This window comes from Delphinus delphis, chromosome X (assembly GCF_949987515.2).
Source record: "Delphinus delphis chromosome X, mDelDel1.2, whole genome shotgun sequence".
NCBI classification, from domain to species: domain Eukaryota; kingdom Metazoa; phylum Chordata; class Mammalia; order Artiodactyla; family Delphinidae; genus Delphinus; species Delphinus delphis.
In genome coordinates, this window is record NC_082704.1 from 10,240,357 (window position 1) to 10,263,467 (window position 23,111).

General features: G+C 42.3%; 1 protein-coding gene and 1 non-coding gene across 2 annotated transcripts in view; both read right to left on the reverse strand.

The window, feature by feature from the left end:
* Nucleotides 1–10,738: 10,738 nt before the first annotated feature.
* F9 (coagulation factor IX) overlaps nt 10,739–23,111 on the reverse strand; it is a 29,712-nt gene continuing 17,339 nt past the window's right edge. The window contains exons 6-8 of the mRNA XM_060002331.1: nt 20,949–21,154; nt 13,475–13,589; nt 10,739–12,808 (exon numbers count right to left, since the gene is read on the reverse strand). Coding sequence (XP_059858314.1) covers nt 12,261–12,808; nt 13,475–13,589; nt 20,949–21,154 — 869 coding nt within the window. The 3' untranslated portion in view covers nt 10,739–12,260. The remainder of the gene's footprint in view (nt 12,809–13,474; nt 13,590–20,948; nt 21,155–23,111) is intronic.
* TRNAK-CUU (transfer RNA lysine (anticodon CUU)) lies at nt 21,635–21,707 on the reverse strand. Its single transcript has one exon. It is a non-coding gene; the product is annotated as a tRNA-Lys (tRNA).

A 23,111-nucleotide genomic window follows, 5' to 3' on the forward strand; every position in this document is an offset into this window, starting at 1 on the left:
AAGCCATCTTCACACCTTCCAATCCCCCCAGGTGAAAAGTGCAGTGTTATTTTGTTTCCAAGTAGGGTTTTTCATGGCATGCATTCAGATTCTATCTAAACAAAACAAAACAAAAATCCAAAGAGAGAAGCGAGATAATCAGAGATTTTAAACCCCTTTGGTAATTGTTAGGATATGTTATTATTTAATTTTGTTAACTATGTGACTATAATGTACCAAAGGGATACGTTCTGAAGGACCTCTTTTGCACTTGGACTGGTATTTAGGGTTGTCAGAGCTGTCTTAATGGTTCTAAAAAGACCCAAAGCTAAAAATCCTGCAGTTAGGATGTGTTGAAGTTTACACTTTATGCATTGAAATTTAGATACATCACAGCTTTAAGTTAAATATTCATATTTGCACAAGAGGTGTTCCTGTAACAAAGCTCTGCTTTCCAGTGTCTTTACTTGCTTTTGAATTTTCTAGAAAAATCTATTCTAGTGCAGGTTTTCTTAAGTTATATTGTGTTTCTACCTGTGGTTTTTCTTTGATAATATATGTATAGATGCCCTTCTTTTAAATATGTAAACAGTGAGATCACTTGTTTTAAAGCACAGGCCCAGTTGTTGCATGCAGTGTTGAACTTAGGCTTGGCGTATTTTATATTATGGGCCACTGAAGACGATGGTTTGAAACTGCTGCCTTTTGAATCATGGATCGTGAGTTTTACTATCAAGTTGGCATATTAGGTGCATGGTTTTTGATGATTGGTTTTACAGAAAACAACACAATAACTATATAATACATAAATTATCTTTTAAGTAGGTTTGTGTATCATGTCAAATCATAGTTTATTTCAGTGGTATCATTAGATGTAACCATTTATATGACAAACCAATTGTATTTTATTCAAAGTTACCTGTAAATTATAAATCTTCTAATGTCAAATTGCTGGAATTTGTGATGGTTGATTTATAACTGACTCATGAAAATGTCCATATGTTTGATATTTCAATGAATGCTTCTGCAACAATAACAACAACAGCAAAATGATATTAAAATACATTTCTTTTGTGTGCTGACCCTGTGGTTAGAAGACAGAACTAGGAGATAAAATCTTTGAATAATGATGCCCCTCTGCACAAGGCATTTTATTTTCATGGTATTAAACTAGGGATTTTAATCATTTAAGACAGTACTGAGTTCTATATATTCAAACATACAGTGTAGTCTTTTAATGTTTTAATCACTGTACAATGAATGCTATATTTGTACATGTATTTGTAACTGCACTGTATTTTTTCAGGTTTATAAATGTGTATTACTATGAAACATAGCAGCAATTTCCCTTTAAGTCTTCAAATTTTAATTACGTTATAAATGTACTTAAAAAGTAAATGTACTTGCATTAATTCCACATTAAAAATATCCAACCTTAAACTCACTCATATATTTTTTTCGGTTTAGTATAGTATCATTGAAAACTCCTTTCCTTTTTTTTTTTATTGAAGTATAGTTGATTTACAATGCTGTGTTAATTACTGCTGTACAACAAAGTGATTCAGTTATACATATATATATTCTTTTTTATATATAACATATATTCTTTTCCATTATGGTTTATCACAGGATACTGAATACAGTTCTCTGTGCTATACAGTAGAGTAGGACCTCGTTGTTTATCCATCCTATGTATAATAGTTTGCATCTGCTAACCCCAACCTCCCAATCCATCCCTCTCCCACCCCCTCACCCTTGGCAACCACAAGTCTGTTCTCTATGTCCTTGATTCTGTTTCATAGGTAGGTTCATTTGTGTCTTATTTTAGATTCCACATATAAGTGATGTATGATATTTGTCTTGCTCTTTCTGACTTACTTCACTTAGTATGATAATCTCTGGGTCCATTCATGTTGCTGCAAATGGCATAATTTCATTCTCTTTTATGGTTGAGTAGTATTCCATTATATAGAGGTACCACATCTTCTTTATCCATTCATCTGTCCATGGACATTTAGGTTGTTTCCGTGTCTTGGCTGTTGTGAATAGTGCCGCTATGAACATAGGGGTGCATGGATCTTTTTGGATATATGCTCAGGAGTGGGATTGCTAGATCATATGGTAATTCTATTTTTAGTTTTCTGAGGAACCTCCACACTGTTTTCCATAGTGGCTGCACCAATTTATATTCCCACCAACAGTGTAGGAGGGTTCCTTTTTCTCCACACCTTCTCCAGCATTTGTTATTTGTAGACTTTTTGATGATGGCCATTCTGATGATGGGCGTGAGGTGATATCTCATTGTAGTTTTGATTTGCATTTCTCTGATAATTAGTGATGTTGAACATCTTTTCATGTGCCTATTGGCCATCTGTACTTCTTCTTTGGGGGAATGTATATTTAGGTCTTCTGCCCATTTTTGAATGGGTTGTTTCCTTTTTTTTTTGATTGTTGTTGAGTTGTATGAGCTGTTTGTATATATTGGAAATTAGGCCCTTGTCTGTTGCATCATTTGCACGTATGTTCTCCCAGTTTGTAGGTTGTCTTTTCGTTTTGTTTATGGTTTCCTTTGCTGTGCAAAAGTTTGTAAGTTTGATTAGGTCCCATTTGTTTATTTTTGTTTTTATTTCTATTACCTTGGGAGACTGACCTAAGAAAACATTGGTACGATTTATGTCAAAGAATGGAAAACTCCTGTCCTTTCATTTATTAGTGATACAGTAAAGACACAGTAAGTATTTTGAGTTAAATGCTTACCTTCAGATTTGTCATAAAGTTGTAATAAAGAAAGAGAATGAGCTCAATGATAGACAAAATACAATAGAACAAAGAAAACCCAGAAACAGTCTTACATACATTTAATTTGCTGTATTGATGGATGTAGCATTGCATGTGGGGAAATAAGGGACTGTTTAATAAATGATGCTAGGAAATGTAGAAGGAAATGTTTACTTTCAGCCTTGCTTCTCTGAGAGAGATAGAGACACAGAGACACAGAGACACAGAGATCTGACCAGAACTAGGATAAATATTTTGCTTAAAAAATTTCTTTACCCAAATTTGTAGGATAGCAGTTTCAGGGGTTAGATAGCCATGTTTATGAGTAGATATTTCCACACACTGAAAAAATCTGCTTCCATGTGATGGAGCCCAAGGAAAGCTGGAAAGCATTTAGCTACCCACAGTTGTTTTCTGAACCGTTGCTTGCTTTTGCAAAGGGTTCTTAGTTGGGTTTGCCAGACTTAATCTCTTCCACAGCCCATTAGGGAGCTAGAAGTATGCCTTAATATAGAGGGGGAATCGAAACCTATCAAACTGGTTTGGTTGAATCTTCCATTTCTCAAAAACTCAGATTGTTTCGGATGTCTTAATGAACATCCCATGACAGGATCAACTATTCCTTTTTGCCTTTAATTTTATTTTGAGCTTTTTTTTTCGGTACGCAGGCCTCTCACTGCTTTGGCCTCTCCCATTGCGGAGCACAGGCTCCGGACGCACAGGCTCAGTGGCCATGGCTCACGGGCCCAGCCGCTCCGCGGCCTGTGGGATCTTCCCGGACCGGGGCACGAACCCGTGTCCCCTGCATCTGCAGGCGGACTCTCAACCACTGCGCCACCGGGGAAGCCCTATTTTGAGCTTTTTTGAGGAAGCACCGTTCATGAACTACTTACTCAAGCATTTAATCCATCTTCAAGAACTCCTTGAGGACTTCCCTGGTGGTCCAGTGATTAAGACTCCACGCTTCCACTGCAGGGGACATAGGCTCAATCCCTGGTTGGGGAAGTTCCGCATGCCACGCGGCAGCCAAAAAATAAAAAAAAGAACTCCTTGAAAATTAAAGTGTGTATTCAAGTCTTTATTCCTGTGTTGGCTGAAGAGTAAGTATTATTGTTAACATTTCCAAAATTACACATGAATCTCACAATATAGAGTATGTAGTTGTTTTAAAAGCCTCCCCAACTTCCAGGCTACAGTATTCTCTTAAGAAGAGAGAAAGTTTCAGAGTATATATTTGAAGGTGTAAGGGAGTATGAGAAATGCTCCACCTGGAAAGAAATTAGGTCAGTGATTTTGTCTGAGGTTTAGTCAGAAATCAATCCAGTTTCACTTAACAGACTTTCTCTGAAAAAAATGTTTATTATTAGTAGGTATTAGAACACAGGAACGTGCTTCCCTTAGGAGCAGTAGACTCCAGAGTGCTCAGTGAATCAAGTGTCAAGCAATTAATTGTCAAAACAAGTCATTTTTATTACCTTTCAGTACACTTCCCTGCGTTGATTTGGAATGATCAGTTTGCAGTTGGTCTTATGGGGCCTGCCCAAGGACAGCAAACAAACAAACCAACCAGTGTCACAGACAAAACGTAAACCCTTTATATTGTTCAAAAGGAAATGAATAGAAGTGACAATAGTCTTTTTAAAAAAAAGTAATTCCTTTTTAGTTCAAAATGTATTTTCTATATTAAAGCTCATGACACACTCAAGTCTAAAGTTTTCCCTTGTACTTGGTGAGGGACTACCTAATATTTGTTGATCACCTCATTTTCACATATATGAATTTGCACTTTAAATTCTGAAGAGATAATTTCAGCAAATGTACACCAAATAGGACTAATAATGTGCATTGAGAACAGCCAATGAAGCTGGACTTTGTGAAGATGAATTCCTTAAGGTAAATGAAACTTTCCTTAAGCCCAAACCCAAATAAAATGTAAACTGTTTCAAAGATACGTTTCATCTAAGTATTTCTGAGATAGACTCACTAACTCAATTACTCCAAAAATAACCAAACAAATAAAACCAGGCTGGAGTGAAAGTCAGAAAGATCTGAAGCATGAAGAGAGCTCGACGTGCTGAGAGTTATCTAAGTCAATATTTCCTTTTTATCTCAGTTTGATAGTGAATGTGCTCTTTTACATGGCAAGCTATGAGAACAAATAAAATTTTAGTAACTAAGTGAACTGTAACTTTTCAACCATGACAAAAATGACTTAAAAGGGAAAAATCCTAGTGGATGTTTTGGAATCTAATGTTAGAAGCTAAAGTGGTCTCTTTACTGACCTTAGAGAAGACACAGAGCTATACCTATACATTTAGAACTAGTTTCAAAATACCTGAATTCAATGCAAAACAGCCATTTTACATGAGTATTAGTAGCTTTAAAATCTGCCTGTATTTCTAAAACTACGAAGTGTTAGAAAAAAATATGAAGCAAGAACTCTTACATGGTGCTACTGGTGCATAAATTGGTACAACCCTTTGATGAACAATTTGCTAATACCAAATAAAGTTGAAGTGAATACTGTATGGCTTAGCAATTCCACTTCTAAGTGTCTCCCCCAGAGAAACACTCACACATGTGCTCAAGGAGACATATGTGCCAGAATGTTTATAACAGCATTGTTTGGAAGAGTAAAAACTTTGGAGACAACATTAATGACCATGAACAGAAGAATAGATAACTAGATGATGAAATATCATACAATAAAATACTATTTAGAAGTTAAAATGAATGATCTCAGGCTTCACCTGTCAACGTCAATGAATCTTGCAAGATAGATGCAAGATGATAGCATTTGTAGAGTTTTAAAATGTGCAAAACTCTATACTTTTAATGGATAATTTAGAGTAAAATATGCATATGCTGGCTAATGATGAACACCAAATTAAGGATGGTAGCTACCTACCTCTGAAGATGGGGTGGGGGGCGGGGAGAGACAGAGACAGAGACAGAGGGAGTTTATGATATTGAATATTATCCTCTCTATTTTTATGTCTGAAACATTTCATGCTGTAAAAAATTCTGCTTACTTTAATTCAGTACTGGAAAAGTGGATTATAACGTCTTGTCCCCTGATGATTGAAGTATAGTGAAAATCTACACCAAACTTACCTTCCATACATCCTTGTGGGTTTTTTTTTTTAAATCTTACTTGTTAGCTGAAAATAACAGTCACGAACTCTTTTATGCAGTCTTCATAAATATCTTAAGAAATTACTGTGAACTAACATACCAGCAGAAAACTACCATAGAATAATCCTTCATTGACTTCACAATGTGTGATTGTGAATGTGTTGTATAGGAGAAATATTTGCACTTAAGAAATGTTATGGGACTTCCCTGGCAGTCCAGTGGTTAAGACTCTGTGCTTCCCCTGCAAGGGGCACAGGTTCGATCCTTGGTTGGGGAACTAAGATCTGGTATGCTGCGTGACACAGCCAAAAAAAAAAGAAAAGTTGAAAAAAAAATTGTTTTATTTTGCAACAAAATAACTACTTGTTGCCACCTGAGAACAACTTTAAAGGTCTGATTTTTAAATATTTCTAGGTCATAAATATTCTGCTTCCTTAAACAACTTTTATATTTTAATTCACAGTGTATTTAGTGCTCACTCAGCAATAATTGAGTAGCAGGACTGTAAAAATGATGAATTTTTTAAATCAAATAATTAGATTGTGTCAATTGGTATGTTGAACAACTGGCTCTCTTAAAAAAAAGTATTTGTAGTATTTGTCAATATCTGTTGTGTAAATACCCCTATCATGGTGGATTTTAAGCTACTGACATGAAGTCACTGAACTGGACGTTGGAAAGAGATGTGCAAAATTCACATTTGTGAGTTGGTATAAGCCAGTTCCAGCACATGGCTGATTGTATCTTATGAAACAGACACGGTGCTAGGCCCATAGTAAGTGTTCAGTAAAATTCCTTATTCCTTATGCACTAAGATTTCCGAATTATAACCCACCATTAGGTAATGTGTAGCTATGCTTTTAGCCGTATCAATTACCCAAATTTACATTTCCTAAAGTAAAAAAGTAGATTGTGATCTCAAGCACAATCATCTAAAACGACATATGGAAGAGAGTGTGGACAATGAAAAATATGGGAGGCATATTGAGAGAAATTAAATCCCTGTGGCGAAGAACAGCAGTTTGATTCAGATATAAAACTTTGAAATCCAAATGAAAGCCCAGAGCTGACTATAAAACCAAGGTACAACAATAAAATACCTACCTAAATAAGGATACAAAGCACAGATAAGAGAGGTAAATACGGCTTCTGGAGAACACAAACACAAAAGCAAAAAATGTTAACAGGAGAGGAAAAGGCTAAAACAATGGTCTTATGGGTGATTCTTTTTTACATTTCCTAGAAATTAGTAATAACTCCTCATAATCCTTGCAAGGACATGAATGTATTTGTATTTGTCTCTCTTCCTTTCTATGGCATATTCCCTATGTGTTCAGGTTGAATATCTCATTCCTACCCTAGATAACTGAGGTAGTCAGTAATGGCTTGTTTTTCTTCCATTTCATTCACCCATTGGTTCATTCAACAAGCACGCACTGAGTTTCTCAGAGACCTGGCTACTTACTTTCAGAGCTGAGTTTTAATATCATGAAAATGCATGTTTATTTTTGTAATATATCCCAAGAGGAAAATAGATTTTGATATATAGATCTTCACTAAAGCATGTCACGTGTAAATCGTGAGACCCCTTAACTTTATGAGGTCAGCACCTAAGCCACTACACGGTTATTGATCTGGAGAAGCTATCTACTGCAGCATTTCTTTTTTTTTTAACTTTAAAAAAAATAGATTTATTAATTGATTTAGTTATTTTTGGCTGTATTGGGTCTTCGTTGCAGTGTGCGGGCTTCTCATTGTGGTGGCTTCTCTTGTTGTGGAGCACCGGCTCTAGGCACGCGGGCTTCAGTAGTTGCAGCACACTGGCTCAGTAGTTGTGGCACGCGGGCCCTAGAGTACACAGGCTTCAGTAGTTGTGGCTCGTGGGCTCTAGAGCGCAGGCTCAGTAGTTGTGGCGCACGGGCTTAGTTGCTCCGTGGCATGTGGGATCTTCCCGGACCAGGGCTCGAACCCGTGTCCCCTGCATTGGCAGGCGGATTCTTAACCACTGCGCCACCAGGGAAGCCCTGCATGCTGTCACTCTTATACTTCTAGAAATGCTTGCAGTAGGGCTTCCCTGGTGGCGCAGTGGTTAAGAATCCGCCTGCCAATGCAGGGGACACGGGTTCAAAATATAGGAAATATTCCTATTTCCATCCTTCTCCAATCAAGAGGTAACTCTTGGGGGTAGGGTGGGGGTGGGGTTCGGGGGGCAAAAAAGAGGTCAGTCTCCTCCCAAGGTGAAATGATCTGGCCAGGAGTTCGAAATAGTATTCTCATTCTGTGAGGGGGTCTTGGCTGTCTTCCAGAAGCCGTTGCCTCTTTATCTATAAGAAAGTGTCTGCTTGCTGTCCTTCCCTTCTGATACCTTTCTCCATACAAGAGGTTGAGATTAACTCTGGAAATCTCAAGGCAAGCTATAACCCCACGGACACGGTGGAAGAGGTCTGCCTTGAAAGTACTCTTGGAGAAAATGAGTGATCTGTGTGCCTGCATTGGTTGGAAAGGGCAGGGGTCCCATAGTCTTTTGCCTGCTGTGACTCCATAGTTTCCAGAACATGATTTTTGTGGCTTTAACCATGAGATTTTTTCCCCCAAGTTTTAATTTTGTATTAATCCACTGATCCTAGCATTTTTTTTTAAACCCTGAGGTTTCTAAATGGCATCAGCCTCAGATTCAAAAAGAGCCCTGATTCCTGAGTGCTTTGCTCAGACAGGCCTGTCAGCTGCTGAAGTCTGTTTTCCCGACACCCAGGGCTGGTAGCATCCCAGATTCAGCGGGCCTTTGAAGCATTCCTTCAACTCTCAAACAGCAGTTTCTGGGGTAGGCTGCTGTCTCGGCGTGCTGCCTGTTTTACCCTGCGCAGCTGCAATGAATCGAGTTGAAATGTTGCCGGGATGACTGTGTGCCAGATGACACTGATGAACTTGCTCTAGAAGTCAAATGTCACATCTGGAAGGCCCAGTGCTCACAGCTGGGCTAAAAGCCAGGCACCAGCACCACAGGTTCATTCCACATGTGCTGCCCTGAGTCCAGGACTGCGGTTCCAGTTTGCTATTCAACCGCCACTCTGCCTTCCCCGCTACCTGTTGGTCTTCTTGATTTGGTCACCTGTTTGTCAATTAGAGCATCACTAGTAAGAATTTCAGGCAGTTTTCACTCCCAGGTTTGCTGAAAGGATCGCCACCAATGCAGAATGCCCCAGCGGCCCTAAAAATATAGACAGGGCTCTAATTGAAAGCACTGTACTTTCACAGTGTGGAGTGGGACACCTGAGTTCTAGTCCTGGCTCTTGACATTGTGTTACTTTGGGCCTGGCATTATCTTGGCCTCAATTTCCTCATCTGTTAAATGGGTAGAGGAGTTTGGATGGTGTCTAAGGGCCTTTGCAGCTCAGACATTCTTAGATTGGACTGTAAGCCTTCAGAAGTGGTTTAGAAATTATAATTAAGCAATTTTGCGAACTGGTCTGTCATGGTACAGGAAAGTTGGGGAGAAAACCTTTCTTTCTCCCTTGGCAGAGAAAATTGGACACTTTGTTCCTGTCAGCATTTAGCAACTAATATTCAAAAGAACCCAAAACAGTCATACTTAAACAGCAAGTTGAAATGACCGCACTACATTAACACACATTTCTTCACTCAGCAAGAGTTCTGTTTTAATCTGTCACTCTCAATATTGTTGCAGCAGCATATTTCAGCCAATTTAGGTTAAGTAGCTACAGCGATTTTTTGAAAGCGTTAATGATTCTTATATGGCGACTGCAAATGCTCTAGGTAGAATCTAACGAGGGCCTGGATCCAAAGCCGCTGGCTCTTAGGTGGGCTTAAAGGCCCCGTATGTTTAGTGGTGGCAACATGCCACACGTGGGTCCTAATGAATCCAGTCATTTTTGAGCTTATGGGGAAAAAGTCTGTGGATTTCAGACTGATGGGCCCAGGAGCTCCTCCCTCTGCCACAGGGAAGACCAATCACAGGAGGCATAAGGCCATGCCCCCATGGCTGCCTTTGTAAGGGGTGGTCTCCATGGCAACAAGGCCAGAGTGGCTCCCTTTTATCAATCGCAGAGCCCTGGGCCTACAGATCTTTCCTCATTCAAATTTGAAGTAATGTGTTCCATGCATGAATCAGTACCCTCCTTACCCTAAGGGGGACCATTGCAGTGTCTCCTCTCTCTCCTTCAGCCAGCAATAGCTGAACTGATTTCTTTTGTTTGTTCATGAAACCTCAATCCCAGGCATTATTTTTATTTAAGTATGTCCTCTTCCCCTGATACTCAATACAAGACTAATTCCTATTGTGGGATAAACATGGGTTCAGATTCAGCTAACATTTACTGAGCAACTACTGTGTAGTAGGCACTGACAAGGCAATTCACATACATTATTTTAGTTAACTCACAAAATATGTAAATGTGAACTTAAATTGTAATGAACACTCTTGGTGTTTGGCATACAACCAATGCCAAACAGTAATCACTCCTTGAATATTTGTTGAATAAAGGAATGGAAGAACACGAACCCACCGACTATCACAGGGTCAACAAGGGCCTTTGGAGAGCATCCTGTCAAACTCCCTCATTGCACAATGGAGAAATCAAAGCATAAAATGTGGAGTGACTTATCCAAGGGCATATTCACAGCTGTTTAGACTCAATCCTCCCGTTTGGATCCAGACCACTGTCCTCACCAGGACACACACATGCTGCCTCCCATGAAAGCTGGGTGACAGCAGACCATCAAATCTCTGCTGTGTCATATGGCACTTGGACACATTCTTCTGAGTGTCCTGCTGAATGTAGGGTTTGGGAGCTCTCTCTGGGAATGATTCAACAAGAAACACTTTGAGAAATTGAAAACTACATTTATTGATACTTATGTTTGAAAGACTAAAGGAAAAAGGGATTAACTAGAGTAACTTGAAAGAAATCAGCAAGTGTAAGACCTGGCGGAGGGTGAGATGAGGGCAGGAGCAGCAGCAGCTTGATGGGGTCAAAGTGGTCCGAAACATGATGTCAGTAGTTCCACATGTAATCACATGCAGGGTAAATGATTCACATCACCCAAATTCGTGAAAAGCAAAGGTCTGAATCAGAACACCAGTTTAACTCACAAAGGGAAACAGTGTAACAGATCGAAGTATTGATGTGATTGATGTGTTGGTTGGTCAGTAACCCTCTAGAAAATACAATATAGAAGGCCTAATTATTATCAAAAAGTGGCTTGGGGAGCATGAACCAGAAAAAGGGAGTTGGTTGGCTCATTGGAATGAGTGCATCCCTCTTCACTGTGGTGATACACCAGTTGAGGAGGCATGATGCCTATCTTCTCTGGTCTGGGCAACTTCTTCCTTAGCCCTGGACAACACTGGAGACACACCAACAAATTCTTTCTTGAAGACTCTATTAGCTCTATTTGCAAACTGACTGTTCTGACAGGGGACAAAGCACTGGGTTGATGTCAGCTTTCTTGGGTACAATGACATGCCGGTTTGCCTTCATGGAAGCATGTCTAGTCAAACCTCCATAACTACACAATTAAAGCCCTTAGGAAACTATTCTGATGGGTCGTTCCTTCCATTATGTATGTATTTCAATAATGTGACTGTCTGAGAGGAACTTTTCCTCCAAGTTCAGGCACCTTACTTCATCCCTATGTGATGAAAAGCAAGTCCAAGACCAAACTGAAAGCAAGTCTGGGTTTGATGGGTATATATAATTGTGCACAGCAGTAAAACAGTATGATGTTCCCCTTTCCTCCTTTAATGCCTATGTAAGGAAAAGGGGAGAGAGGGAGAGAGAAAGAGCAGAACTGACTTGGGGATTAGGAGTTGGCAAGGACAAAGGATGCAGGAATAAGGGTACCGGAAAAAAAGTAGGGTTTTCCATGAGTTTTAACCTGTCAGCTGCTCCTGTGTTCTTCCTGTATGAGTGTGGTGCTGGCCTTGTGATGGACTAGACCAAATATCCTGGATACGGATCTAATAAATTTTAACGTTTTGATGGGAGAGGTGAGAAAGATCTGGCACATGGAATGCTGCTAAGGACGGAGAAGCAGGGAGTCGCCTCAGTGGAGAAACATAATGCCTGATGCACAGGATGAAGAACTTAACTTCACAGTTCTGTCAAGGGCTGGACCTGGAGGAATGGGCACAATTTCCCACCACAGTATATTTCTCTAGTGATTACATTTTCTAATCTACTTATTCTAGTAAAATATGAATTCTAGTTAGACTTCTTCCGGTAAAGAGAAAAAGCAGTATTCATAGAATGTATATATTCAAATCTAAAGAGATGGGGAAGTGATTAGTGAGTAAAGGACCTTGTCCATGTTCAATCCCAAATATATCAGCCTTGGAAATACATTTTTCTTTAAGTGAGCTTTGTTTTTTCCTTAATCCAGTTGACATACCGGGATACCTTGGTATATATTCCATATTTTCCTTTCACTGCACACTCTTCGCCCCAGCTAATAATTCCAGTTAAGAAACTGGTACCTTCCACTTCGGTAACATGGGGTCCCCCACTGTCTCCTTGGCATGAATCTTTACCTCCCTCATGGAAGCCGGCACAGAACATGTGATTATAGATGGTGAACTTTGTGGATCGAAGGCATGTAGCTCGGTCAACAAGTGGAACTTTCAGGTACTGAAGAATTGAAGCCGATCTCCCTCTGTTGAAGACTCTCCCCCAGCCACTCACATAACCATATCCAAATTTGAGGAAGATGTTCGTGTATTCCCTGTCAGCAATGCAAATAGGGGTTACGTAGCTATTTAGCATCAAGGGTTCATCCAGTTCCAGAAGGGCAATGTCATGGCTGTACTTATTAACAGATGCGTTGTAGCTGTGGTGAGGAATAGCACGGATCACGTTTCGCTTTTGCTCTGTAGGTTCCGTCTCCTCGGTGTTATGCTCACCTATTGAAAAGGAATTTCTTTTTCAATCACAGTCTTTCCCACAAAGAAACACGTTTTCCAAGTGTCCACCTAGCACCATTGAAGTACCTGGCAGTCAAGTGTCAAAGATCTTATATTGTTACGATTTTGGTAAAATGTAATGAGGGCCGATGCATACTTTTCAGACCAAAAAGCCATTCAGGACCATCGGATAGATGGAGCTGTTCACCCATGCTGTTACAAGTCTTACATGGTTCACAGGTGATAATGAATCGACTTGTTATGAATTATCCTAGATGTTCCCAATTTCAAAGATTTTGGCTGCTTTTTTGAGCACAGATAATACGTTCATTTGGTCATTCATTCAATGTTAACTGAGGGCAGGTTGCAGCTTGTGCCAGGTGCAAGGATACAAGAATCAGTGATATGACACGGCTTTTGGGAAGGCGCAGTCTGGTGGGGAAACGGACACATCAATAGATTAATCGTACTGCACTGACATGAAAGGTCCGCCAAAAGAACGATGGGGGGCTTGGAGGATGGAACACATTGGATTTTGAAAAGATGGCCCCCCTACCACTAGTTCAACTTATTTAGCAATGAGCTTATTAGACCTTAGTAAAGTATGATCTAGCAGTCATGCAGAAGATCTAGGGATGTTGCAGACGTCTATCATTCTTTATTTACCTGCGACAACAGTAATTTTAACACCAGGTTTGAGACAGTGGGCTGCAGTTACAACCCATTTTTCATTAATGATGGAACCTCCACAGAACCCATCAATTTCATCACTCAAAAGGACCTGTGGAAACAAAATTATGAATCTTACTACATAATATATTTGATCCAGAACAAAAAAACCCATGTGTGCTGTTTAGAGGAGTGGGCAAATGTTGGCTTCTAGGTGCTGGCAGAAGTGGAGTGTTTCTGGAAAATGTCAGCTTTGAAGATGAATTAGTGTTTCTGGAGCACAATCAAAAAAGCCATTTCTGAAACTCTTGAACAGAATGAACAGTGATAGCCAGGGGGAGCACTAGATGAGGCAACTGTGAGGAAATGGCTTCTTTTGATGATTCAGGGCCCTTGGATTCCTTTTCCAGGTGAGGCAGGTTCTCTGATAGCACGAATTGCTTCACGGGGATATGGCAGGTACGTTCAGAAACGCACTTATTTGACTCCTGGGGATCAATAGTTATTACCGAGTCTTCTGTCCCTGCACGAGGAAATCTCCTTGCTACAGATCATTTGAAAGAGAAAAACTATTGATTTTTCCAGGACGTCTTTTCAAGCTCTTTCTAAACCAGAATGATATGAAATGAGACCTATGGCATCCCTAAGGGCTGTGCTATGGCCGTCCAGGCAGTGAGCAACAGAAGAACTCGCCTACTCCTTCCGGTCTCCCCCAACTCTGTTCTCCTCCCCCAACTGGATCCGTAAGCTGCCTCTGTCCTAAAGGGTCTATTAAGCTATGTTTGATTTGGGGACAACGCAGACAAAAGTGTTTGGGTGCTGCTTTGAGCCTGGACATTATTAGATAAGAGGCCAGTCCATTCTTTCATCTGTACATTCATTGTATATCCAGAGTGGTTCATGAATATTTTTACCACCTCACTGTCTAGATCAAGTTGGAGAATTTCACTTCTTGTGTATGCAAGGGCCTCGATCCGTCTGAGAAGTGTGAACACTAGAGGGCACACTAACATTTGGTAAACCCTTTGTGGGCCCTGACTAGCCCTTGTGAACTGCTGACCTTTTACTGAAGCACACGTAGCCCCAGGCATAAACCCATTCATAATAAACTAGGGAAGGGGTGTGGTCACTCCTTTCAAGGGTGAGTCTGAGAAGGTCCTTGGGGGCATATTCTAGTGAAGATTCTTTTTGTCCTGAATTCAGTTTCTGGAACACTTGCTAAATCCTAGACACCAAAGCACTAGCCTCCTACCTGGAGACCTATGGGCCTGACTCACTGCAAGGCTCTGACCCTCTTTTCCATACTCAGGTTTCCCTCTCATTCTAGCTGTTGCTTCTTATGTTGAAAAGTAAAAATATAGGAAAACTCACACAATATAATAAACACCAGTGTACCCATCGCCCAGATTTAACAATCTTAATTTTTTTTTGAACCTGTATCGATTGCTTACTATGGATAATCACTGTGCTAAGTGTTTTATGTACTTTGTGGAGTGACAGTAACATATCCATATACAGATGAGCAAACTGAGGTTCAGATATGCAGTTAGTTAGTTAAGGTTAGTTCGTGGTGAGGCTGTGATGCACACCCTAGTCAGCCTGGCTTCAGAGTCTAGGCTTCTAAGCACCCAGTATTTCTCCAAGTGTGCTTGGTGGGCCGAGTGCTGTAGCAGTCCTTGCTGGGATCCCTTGCTCCCATCCCTTGCTGGGATGCTTGTAAAATGCAGCTTTGGAAGCCCACCAGACTTAATCAGAATATTTGGTGGCTGGGATGGGAGAAAATGAAGATCTCCAGAATATCCTTATGCATAATTAAATTTGAGAAATTCGGTTCCAGAATTCCCAAGGCTTGGTGACCTTTCTGTTTTAAAAGTGCTCACTCCAGGCAGGGCTGGCTACATAATTTGTAGGGCTTGTTGCAAAATGAAAATGCAGGGTCCCTTGTTCAAAAGCGAGGAAAAAGTGTCACGGAAGATACTAAAATACAAAACTTTTTCTTTTCTTCTGTGGTCTCTCACAACCTATCGTGGTGTTTTGAATTTACTATTCAAAGTTGTGCTTCCTCGGGTATGGGGGATATTCGCTGGGCGAGCGCAGATCCTCACAGGTGCCCAGGGACTACAGCCTGAAATCGAGCACGCAAGCACAAACGCAGCCCTCAGCTGCCAGGTCCCCTCTTCCGCCAGCCCTGTGCTGATGCCCTGTGCCCCAGCAGGGGGAAGGGTAAGTCAGTCTTTCCCACTGGTCCACTGTAGCAATCAACAGCAAGCAGTGACTCCCAAGGGATTTCAACTTCCCTGCCAGGATATGTTCAGGTTCTGGAATGAAGGTGGACAAGAGGTTTGCCCCTGCCATTCACCCTCCAAATGTGCTATGATGCATTTCTGGTCCTGAGATGCCATGTGGCCACGCCCTGTCCCCAAATGGCATAGAGTCTGTGCACCCAGCCTCAACCCTCCCTGTGCCTGTGCCGAAGGAGGATGACAATGGTAGCTGTTGAGGGTGAGGAGGTGGCATCTGCCAGTGAGCCAGGGGTTGGGGGTGGTAGTGGTCACCGGGCAGCTGTGGAAAGGGGAGAAAGAGCTAGCCAAGGCACCACAGGACAGGGGAGAGGGAGGTCAAGAATCCATCCCTGGGTGGTGCTGAGAGGTAAGAGTGTGGTGACTTGAGGTTCCAGGTCCCCAGCACACGCATGCTCCATTGTCTCATTGAACTTGAGTTACAAAACACAAATGCAAAGCATTGAACTACAAATGCGGGAACCTTTTGAAGACAGGGCCCTGTGCAAGTGCACTTGGTCACCAGCTCATGGAGCTGGCCCAGACCTCAGGTGAGTTTCGTCACCAAGCAAATTTGCGTAACACTGTTCTTTACTGGGCCTAATGATTACAACTGAATACATTTGCTCAAGTAACTGGAGTTAAGCATTCACATGCAATGATATAATGGTGCTTCTCCTCTGTATGAGAGGTGAATTGGACATCTCTCAGCTTAATGGGCTAGTTAGGCCAGAGTGAATGATAGCCACAGCCCCTGGGCACAGAGACTAATCTGATGTAGCTAGTCTGACTCCTGCCAAAGATTTGCTGCCCGGAGCATCTACGCTGTTCTGGTGCATGACTGAGAAATACAGTTGTGTTCTTCTAAGCCCGAAGTGTGTTTTTTTGCCCATTCCTGATTGGTATTAGAAATTTTAGCAAACATCTTTGCCAAGAAAAAGCCCTAAAATACATTTGCATTTAAAGATATTACAAGCAACTTGGTTTTGGAATGTTTGCTTGGCTACCTCAGGATCACAGCTATCTAAATATTAGCTGTTTGGGTATGAGCTGTCTGCTTGGCGAAGGACAGGTTCTTGTATGGCATCACTTTGGAGAATGTTGGAAGAAATGGGAAAGCATATGTTCTGAGCAAGGATGTCGGAGTTCTGATCTGTCAAACATTTTCATGTTTGTCACATCCTAACAGGAGCCTGTTTTCTCTTTCAGACACCCACACACCCACACACATCTGCAAAACACACATTCACATATCTGTTCTGACGTTCTTCACTGACAATGCCAGCCTAGAGTGATAGCTGCTGCCCCGTTGTTCCCTTCCTAACCTTTTAACTCAAACTTGGCCTTTCCCTGTGATTTCAGTAAACCCTCACTCTCCCTACCTAGCCACCTCCAGCTTTACAGTAACATTTTTTCTTTGCACACTTGTTCTCTTTCATATGAAGAGCAAAACCATTTCTACATGATGCACAGCTTATTATACCCACAGGTGTGATTCGCCCAGCCCTTGGCCCTACTTCATTTCTCTGGGCACAGAGGGGATGCTCACTTTTGGCTTTTAATGGTTAACTAGACTCGTCATTGAAAGAGACTTCATCAAACCATCCTAGAGAATAATTGTCTAAATGTTCTGTTCAAAATAGTTTTGTGAGGCCAGATGAGATTACATATGTTATGTTTTCATTTCTGCTAATTGGAGCTGTATCATCTGAGCTAGGAAAAATAGAGGATTACCTTTCCAAGTGAAGATATATCTATAGCCTTAGGACCTTCCTGTAACATCTTCCTCCCAAACCCCCCGCCCCTCCCCACCCCCCCGCAAAAAAAGAGGAAGTTCTGGTTCGTACAGATGGTAACTGCATGTTGTCTGCTATGGGGGTGTATCCTAATCAAATGAAAGGTTTGGGTCTGTGTAGGTAGCTGTATAGGTCAAGTGCTCGGGTACCATTAAGGATAGCTTCAGGCCAAAGCTGAGGAAAGCCAAGACTGGGGAAAATGCTAAGACATTTTAAAGATTGTTTAGGCCAAGAATAGAATAAGGAATAGACAGACTGCCTCTCAAGACATATTTTGCTGGGTAAAATGGTTAAATACAGGCAATTGCATAGATACAGCCTAATATAAAGGATTAAGGAAAGCTTAACTACTTGGTTTCCATTGTATTCCGTTTTTATCAATCTCATAGAATGATCTTCAAATTATTAAATGTACAATAATCATGGCTAATACAGAACCTGAGGCCCATGATAAAACAAAAGAGAAAGATCTGGTACTTCACACACAGGGCCAGTCGGATCCTAACTCAAAGCAGAAGAGGAGGACAGAGCTCTTGGGGGCAGGCTTGCGCATGCTCAGAATTGTGGGCTGGCAGGGTCAAGTGCATGGGACCAAAACCCAATAAAAGCTTTAGAAAGCCGAAACACAGTGCTACTTCCTCAAATCTCTCACTATTAAGCTGTTGATGAAGGTGGTCTCATGGTACAGGTGTTGCGATTTCCCAACTCTAATGTTCACATTTTTCATTGTTTCCCTTTGTAGCTGTATGAAATTCGAGTTCTGTTTTTTTTTTTTTTTTTGCGGTACGCGGGGCCTCTCACTGTCGTGGCCTCTCCCGCTGCGGAGCACAGGCTCCGGACGCGCAGGCTCAGCGGCCATGGCTCACGGGCCCAGCCGCTCCGCGGCATGTGGGATCTTCCCGGACCGGGGCACGAACCTGCGTCCCCTGCATCGGCAGGCAGACTCTCAACCACTGCGCCACCAGGGAAGCCCCGAGTTCTGTTTTAGTTTCCCACTCCGCTAAGGATATACCGACTCTTGGAAATAGCCTTTCTGTTCCTATATAAGAGTTAACCCTCTAGCTTCCTCTCTCTGCTCCTAAGTGGCCCTGCAGAGTCCCTGCTTCCCGTCCCCAGAGTTCTCCAGGGGCTCTGAGCCCAGCGCTGGGCATCTGGAGGGAAAATGAAGGAAACTGGCCTCACACCTCCCTCCGCTCCTTTCTTGGGTGTTCTGTCACTGTGATGTGGGGTCAGAGGTCAGAGGTCAGGCAAGTCTGCCTTCACCTTTGGCCTTGGGGTCGGGGGTTAAGGCGGCCGGAAGCGCAGGGGCTTCTGGGAAGCGTCTGTGGCTGACGCGGCGCGGCTGTGGGTGCGGCGGCGGCGGCGGCGGCTTCTCCTCTAGCCGGGAAGCGGAGACGAAAGCCCTAGAATAAGGTAAGAAATGCACGCGGCCGCGGACAAGCTGCGCGGAAGGTGAAGCTCGCTCCTTAGGGTCTCAGAGCTGCACGGGGTGGCTGCGGTCCCTAGCCTGTCCTGTCTCATCTCCCACCAGGGGAGCTCGAGCCCTCGATGCTCTCTGGGATGGGGTTGTCCCGCTGCTGTCGTCCCAGTGACAGAGCAGCTCGAGTCAACAATTCCACGAACATATGTTAAACCAAATCTCCTCCCCGAGCTGCCCAGCCCACGCGGCCGACCCAAGTGGTTGGAAAGGGCTTTGTTAACTGGGGCCGGTATCGACCTGCCTGCCTGGAACTTTCACCCATAAGTCTACAAAGAAAAAGTTGTCGTCCCCTTTCTCTTGTGGCCCTTTAGCTCTCGCAAACAGCTCACCTAAACCTTTTCTTTAACAGACTAGACATTTCCAGTTCGTTCAAACTGTTTGTTACTCCAGAGGAAAGTGAACTCTGACTGTGCTGCTTTGTGGAATTGCTTCACCCACGTGGTCGCGTTATTTCCCATCCCCTTTTATTGACGCATCAGCATTTTGAATCACTTTTTTGCTAGGTGATATTGCTAAACAGTATTTCCTATGTCAGAGCCACAGATCTAGTTTGGCCATTGAAACCCCAGCTGTTGCTAGCTTTCTCTTGATGCCTGGGCTGCAGCAGGTGTGTTGCAGTCTTGTCTGCAATCAGATCAAGCATTTCCACCTTGCAGATTGATGGTGACATGGTCGAGCTGACTCATCCACAAATGGGGAGAGATTCTGGTTGGTTTTCTTTCTTATTTTGTCTAAAAGTGACTTTTGCACACTCAGTTTGTCTCCTATTTTTGAAACCCAGTAACCTTTTGTGAGAAACTGGGTGGAGGTGGGTGTGGAGAGACGGTTCTCTTGAGGAAGGCATCAGTGTGAAAGTATGGCAGGGTCTTTCTCAAGTATCCTAGCAAGTAGCACAGCTCTTCACTTTTGGAAAAAACTAAAACCTAGCGCTTGGTACCTCTACAGTCAGTAATCTTACTTCATATGGATGAAATAGCGAGTGAACCTGTATGTGCACAGGTGTGGATGAGTGATCTTGAACATTCCTAATGATCTTAGCTGGGCTCCATAGGAAGGGGACAACAGGTACACTAAGTGTGCAGCACGGAGGACATGAAACGATTTGAAATGATGGGTATCAAATCTAGCCCTTGGCTGTTACCTCAAAAATGTGCACAGGTGATTTTCATGTGGGTTGTCTGCAGATCACACCTGGAGAAATGTGGGACTAGGTACCACGAGTCTACTGTTTGGTGTTTTGGAGCCTAGCTTCTATAACAAGTTTGTTTCCTTTGGACCGGTGCGTTTCAAATTGTAGAGTGCGTCAGAATCACCTGAAGGGCTTGTTAGTGCACAGACTGCTGGCCTCACCCTCAGAGATGCTGATTCAGTAGGTCTGAGGCGTAGCATGAAAGTTTACATTCCTCACAAGTTCCCAGGTGAATCTGATGCTACCACACTTTGAGAACTACAGCCTTTGACCAAGCCCCTGTCTCATATGCCCTGGTTCCAGTAACCCAGTTCTTGTCTTAATCCTTCCTGAGTCCTTTTAAAAATGCCTTCGAAATAATTCAGTTTCTCTGGACCTAGAGACTTTCTGACTCTCACCAGTTCTCCCAGGAGCTGAAGCTGAAGTAATACCCAGAACCCCAGCACCAGTGACCTCGCTTCCAGACCTCCCTGTTGCTTGTCTGAAATCCTGCTGTGCTATTTCCTTGACGCCAAACTCTCCTTGACCTTGTATGGTAGCTGTCCCTGGACTTCTCTCTCACCGGCTACTCACCTGTCGGGGCTTCCTCATCCGGCTTAGTGTTGAAACTTGCCTAAATACTTCCCTCATCCCAATAAGTCTGTCTGATGTCCTAGCCTCAGCCTCCCACCTGGCCTGGCCCTTGCCCACTGGGCTCCGGTTTTGACACACCATAAATATAGAGTACCTGCCAAGGGAATTGACCTCGTATGGCGTCTTCTCCACCAACAATGCGAGTGACATCATTGGATGATTGGTTGCTTTGAATGATGTTATCGAAAATTATTTCAGCTTCAGTAGAATTTTCATAGTCCATATTGGAAAAAATAGTCTCAGCACGGGTGAACTTCATACGAGTGTTTGAGACAGAAACTCTTCCACAGGGAAATGGCACTAGACAAATGGAAAAAAAAAATTAGCGTTCTGGTATTTCTCATTGGCAAGCAGAACTTGTATTACAAAAATTGAAAATGAGGCCCATCCTTGTCACTTCTGAGAAGTAGGCCCGTCGATATTTTTTAAAAAATCAAATCAATGAATATAGTCTAAAACTAAAAGGTTAATTGAATTATTTTCATGGAAAGTTTTCAAACCCTTCATGAAAAGGACATTTGGCTCAGGAATCCATCATCTTTATGGAAATAAAAGAGGTGTTCCAGAATTGAATTTTGTAAGACTTTTATAAAGTCTAATGACGTTCTGTTTAGTTTCTTTGCTAAAAAGTCTTACTCTCAAGTACTGTCCCTGAATGGAAATCTGGTGCCATGTAACTTTGATTTTAGAATTAGGTAAATGGGATGTCTGCTGCTTATTGTTAACAGGATTTCTTTCTTTTTTTTTTTTGGCCGCACCACGTGGCTCATGGGATTTTAGTTCCCTGACCAGGGATCGAACCCGGGCCCTCAGCAGTAAGAGTGCAGAGTCCTAACCACTGGACCACCAGGGAATTCCCAGGGTTTCTTTTGTAGACCAGAATGCCTTCTAGATTCCAAGGTGGACTTTAGGTATCCATTGGGGAGGGATTATCATGATTTAATTACCTGTCTGTTGAGTATTAACCAAATAAGTTATTGATATGATTATTACAGCCACATCTACCTGGGCACTGGCCACCTTTTACCTTGGGTTGGTTTATTTCCTAAGGAAAAGAAATCATCTACTGAAACACTGGGGACAACCAGAATGGAAATTTGTAGTCCAGCAAAGTCACCTCACATTTCATTTCTCACTTTCCTTCTATCCACATTCCTTATAACAGACATTTCTATAGCAACCAGCTGCGGCAGAGTATCATGAAGACAGCATGTGGTTGGGAAAACAAGAAATTAGTTCAAAATACTTATGTATGAATATAAATCATCAACAATAGCTAGAGAAAAGGGACCATTACTATTGAAAGGCAGAAAAGCTTATTTTAGGTTTGGCCTATTTATTCTGCTAAAGCTAAGGCTATATTCAAATATAACACTTAATAGTTGGAGGTGGTTCTCCATTTTTTTTCCTCGCTTATAACAGAGAAGGGCTTATAAGGGTTTAGCTACTATGTATGCTATCTGTCTACACTGGAAGTTAGGTTTCGAAGGTTAAAACAGATATACGCACACACTCCTCCCTCGGTAGGCTAATTTGAAGCAGTGTATGTCAAGAACCAGGTAGAAGGACAGGAGGCAGGCAGGTCCCTGAAGCATTAGAGACTCTTCATTTTAGTGCAGCATGTACACTCTTGGCTTCTGATGCTGCCTTTAATTTCCTCTGCCGGCTGCATTGCTGAGATAGGTATCGAACCCAGTTACAGAGGAATGGTGCGTGATTTAATGTACCAATTTAATAAGATATCAGGCTTTAGAAATGCAAAAGAAATTATATCTAGTTTGCTTCAAAAAGACCCCTCATTTATCAAATGTAATTGGTCCCGCAGAACCTGCTTTTTTCAAAATCCAAGTTTCTACTGCCTTCTTTTTCAGAGAAGAGCAGTATGAGTTTGGAGTGGAGATGCTCTGAACACACCAGTCAGCTGTCAACATGGTGGCATGGTTGGCATGAGTGGGAAACATTGCTTTGTCCACTGCTGTATAGACTGACTGTGCTGATCAGCCTGACACAACTTAAAACAGATGGTTGTCGGAACTGTTGTGATGCCAAGCGTATAAACTCAGCTGAGACCCAAGGATAGGAAATAACTTTCTTGGAGTAAGCCAGACACAACCGGACAGATCATGCTTAAAATTCACTATCCTTGGGCTTCCCTGGTGGCACAGTGGTTGGGAGTCCACCTGCCGATGCAGGGGACGCAGGTTCGTGCTCCGGTCCGGGAGGATCCCACATGCCGCGGAGCGGCTGGGCCCGTGAG